General features: G+C 37.0%; 2 protein-coding genes across 2 annotated transcripts; both read left to right on the top strand.

Moving 5' to 3' along the window:
* Positions 1 to 302: 302 nt before the first annotated feature.
* LOC140815933 (uncharacterized) lies at positions 303 to 2,289 on the top strand. Its single transcript, XM_073174976.1, has 2 exons — positions 303 to 680; positions 810 to 2,289. The coding sequence occupies exon 2, from the start codon at positions 832 to 834 to the stop codon at positions 1,918 to 1,920; it is 1,089 nt and encodes a 362-aa protein (XP_073031077.1). The 5' UTR covers positions 303 to 680; positions 810 to 831; the 3' UTR covers positions 1,921 to 2,289.
* A 1,046-nt stretch (positions 2,290 to 3,335) lies between these two features.
* On the top strand, positions 3,336 to 4,325 carry LOC140817382 (uncharacterized). Its single transcript, XM_073177038.1, has one exon. It carries the CDS (start codon positions 3,336 to 3,338, stop codon positions 4,323 to 4,325), a length of 990 nt encoding a protein of 329 aa, XP_073033139.1.

Below are 4,325 nucleotides of genomic sequence, written 5' to 3' on the forward strand. Positions count from 1 at the left end.
CATATTATATCGATTTTAAAATTAAAAAATTTCAAATATTTATAAAAATTGATAAATAAAAAATTTATTAAATAATAATATTTATTATATCGGTCAATTCGGTTAATCGATTTCAAAATTTTAAAAACTATAACCGAACCAAATTAACCGATATAACCGAATTTTTTTAATTTGAAAACCGAATTTCCGAAATAACCGAACCAAATTTCAGAATTGGCTCGGTTCGATCGGTTAACTCGGTTTAATCTAAATCTTGCACAGTCCTGCTTGAGCCTATCAAATAACAGCAACTGTACGAAAAAGACAACGCCACGCGAGTCTAACCTTCCGGGCTCATCCCATTGCGTAAAGATGCCAAAAATCCCAAACATCGAGAATTCACTCACTTTTCACGCCTCAAAATCAAGAAAAAGTCCCGCACTTCGCCCCCTTCACAAAAATCTTTAATTCTTCACATTATTAATCGACACATCCTCTCGTAATTGCTTTATCTCGCACTCTCACCTGCACCCAGCTTTTCTCTTGTGTTCTGCTCATTTTTCACGTCAAGGTCCCCTCTTCCTCGTGTTTCATGATGTCAATGATCTATTAAATCATACTGGTTTTGTGGGTTGTTGCTGAAATGTCTAGTTTTGTCTGAAATTTTTGGATTCAATGGCATGCGCCGTATGCTTTCGGAGGTATGATCTAGGTGCTTGTAGGTCAGATCTGAACTGTATATTTTTCTTCATGCATTTAATGTTAGTGTGACTTTGAAGTGAGGCTCGTTTGGAGGGTGATAGGTTTAATTAATTTCGTTGGGGTTGTAGGAGAAAGCGAGAATTCTGAAAAATGGAGATGTCGAATGGGCTGAGTCCCAGACACGGCATAAATTCGATAAACAGAGAGAAAAATGAAGGTAATGGAGGGCCGGATCTTCAAATTTTGGATTTGGAGACTGAAAATAATATTCGATCGGATCACCATTTTCACTCCACGAGTGCACTGGAGATTTTAAGGGAAACAGTGAGGATTCTGCGGTATAATTTGTCCGGTTTCATGGCCATTGCGGCAGTGTTAATTTGTCCAGTTTCAGCTGTGCTTTTGTCGAACGTGTTTATAGATCAATCCCTTGTGAAGAGATTGACTTTAAGACTATTGCTTGTTGCAAATTCCAGTGGACTCCCTATCAAGCCTTTTATCAAACAGTCGTGCCAAAAGTTGTCGGAATCGGTCGTCTCTGCGACAATGTGCTTCCCATTATTTGCCACATTGTCACTTTTGTCTAAAGCAGCTGTAGTTTACTCAGTTGATTGTACGTATTCGAGGAAGAAGTTCGATTCCTCGAAGTTTTATGTGATAATTTCCAAGATTTGGAAGCGTATTTTGATCACATATCTGTGGGTATGTGGTGTAATCTCCGGCTGCGTCACATTGTTCCTCGTTCTGTTAGTCGTAGTGAGCAGCGTGTTTTCTGTAATGGGATTCCCACCAGACCTGATTCTATATCCTGCTATGGTAATAGGATTGATATTCTCAGTCACTTTGGCGAATGCTATCATTATCTGCAACATTGCAGTTGTGATCTCTGTTTTGGAGGATGTTTTGGGGCCACAGGCCTTGTTAAGGTCCAGTTCATTAATTAAGGGGCAAACTCAAGTCGGTCTTTTGATATTTCTTGGATCAACAATTGGAATGGCATTTGTGGAGGGTCTATTCGAGCACAGAGTGAAGACTTTGAGCTATGGAGATGGATCTTCCAGGATATGGGAAGGACCTCTTCTTGTCATAATGTATTCCTTCGTGGTGCTAATAGACTCGATGAATAGTACCGTTTTCTACTTCAGTTGTAAATCTTATCGCATGGAATCCGCAAATGAAGAGACTGAGCCAGTTTTGGAAGCCCTGACTCTTCATTCAGGATCAACAGATACTCAATGAAGCCATTTTCAGTTTTCGTTATGGTATGAAAAGTTAACTATTTATTCATGTCATGGCAACTGAAGAATAAAAAATCGAGAGTTAGAAGATTGGATAATGCAGAAGTACATTGTTCTTGGGAAGATTTCTTAACTCCTTCATACTTACAGATGTTACAGTTCTTGTTTGATATTTTTGTGTCTTTTGTTGTTTATTTAAGGCGATTGTTGGCGGGCAATAAGAATTTGTAGGCTTGCAATACTTTGATATGCATTTTAAGGATGTCATGGCTTTTCCAGTAGAGTTTGATAAATATCGGCCGTTGTCTAGCAAATTTATACAATGATTCAAATGTTTATTGATGTTCTTGTGTTGCAAACTCTCTGATATTGATGTTAGAGATTTATAAATTTGATTTTGATTATTTATTCATATATTATTCAATAGTTAGTACAGAGGTTCATTTAAAACTAAACAAATCATACAAATACCAATAAAAAAGACAATCTTATGCATCTATATATGAGAGTCGATCGTTTAGAAGAAATATTTTCTTATAGATTGAGTTGAATATTTATTTAATGAAATTGTTATGAGACGGTATTACTGGAGTCTTTTTGGAAAAAATCATATGCATTTCCACAAATGGAGTTGATTTGATTCAACTCTTGAACCATTCCTATTTGGCTTAATTTGGATTGGAGTACTTGATTTCAACATCAAGAAATTGGTGCACAAGATAGAGATGCGCCGGTTGAAAGATCTTAGATGATTGAGATCAGAGAGACTCTCTATTGCTGTACTTTTTTTCTTTCGTTCAGGTTTTTTCCATTGGGTTTTATGACAAGATTTTAACGAGCTAACATTTGAGTCCTCACATCTCTTAGAAATAATTTGTTGAATCAATGATCATCTAAGTGAGATTGTTGTAAATAAATTATCGAAGATGAAAAATAATTACGATAATTAGCAATTGTAGCACTATTTATATTACAAATATTATAATTAATTATGTAATAAATTATTATAATATTTATATTAATTTATTGTTTATTACTATTATATTTATCAATATTATTTTATTTTTTAAAGATCCCCATGTTTTTAATATTAAAATACCAAATATTTTAATATAAGTATAATAATTCAATCGTTACAAAAATAAAATAAAATAAAATTAGAATCCCAGGATTGACATTTCTTGGATCGTTATAAATGTTTAAATATTTTAAAATTGTCATAATTTGTTAAATTAAACTTAAATATTTTTTAATATTATTTAATTTTTTTTAAAAAAAAACCGAAAATTCAACCAAAAGAAATTCTAGAATGTAGACTTGCAAATGTTCACATTGACTTTTCCAAGTTATCATCGATAATTTCTTCCTCTTCCTCTGCAAGGAAGAACCTCTTGCCCCCTTCTCTCCCATCTGATAATGTCTGCTCCCAGCCTCAACCTCTGCATCGTATTATCCGATGCAAAGCGCATAATCAGGGCCAACCGCGGCCATTTCTTTGCCCTCGGGCTTCTCTTTGTCCTCCCTCTGTCCTTCTCCGCCATCGTGTACCCTTCTTTTTCGCAGCCCACCTCGATTATCTCCATCTATAATCGACTTTGGTCCTCCTCCTCCACGCCTGAACCTGAAGACGAAATCCCCCCTGTTGACAAATCCGATGTTGTTTTCACAGGTCTTTACTCCCTTTTTGTACTGATGTTCTCCCTTTTCACCACCGCATCGATCACCCACAGCACCTGGAATGGGTTCTTCGGTCGCCCCCTGAAGATTACTTCCTCGCTTAAGTCCATCCTGGTTTCGTTTTTCCCTCTTACTGCGACGTATATTGTGTCCCAGCTGATTCTGGGGTTGATTATATTTGCTGGTGGGGGTCTCGCCGCGTTGACGTATGGTGGTATCTTGTTCTTGGGAGCTCAAACCGATTATGGCAACGTATATTTTCTGGTTCTCGTTGTTTTGACCACGGTTTTGCTTGTGGGGGTGATGATTTACATTCAAGTTGAGTGGTTTTTGGCCTCTGTTGTCGCTGTTCTTGAATCAAAGTGGGGATTTGAGCCGCTTAAAAGGAGTTCTTATTTGGTTAAGGGGGTGAAGTGGATCGCATTCTCGATTCTCATCTATTTTGCATTGTCGATTGGCGTTTTGTCCGCTTTCTATTCAAGTTCAGTGCCTAGTTTGATTAGCAATGGATGGATAAGTTGGCAGTTCGGTCTTCTAACTGTTCTTTTCACAGTATTTGCGACTGCCTTGATGCTTTACAGTGTTGCTGCAACTGCTGTGTTGTTTATATACTGCAAAGCATTACGTGGGGAGTTGGCGTTAGAGCTGGTGGATGAGTTTGCTCCTCTGTATGTCCATTTGCCATTCGATGCTGATGAGAAGGTTCCTAAAGTTGTTTATGTTGTCTAG

This window comes from Primulina eburnea, chromosome 16 (genome assembly GCF_022965805.1).
Source record: "Primulina eburnea isolate SZY01 chromosome 16, ASM2296580v1, whole genome shotgun sequence".
Classification (NCBI taxonomy): Eukaryota; Viridiplantae; Streptophyta; class Magnoliopsida; order Lamiales; family Gesneriaceae; genus Primulina; species Primulina eburnea.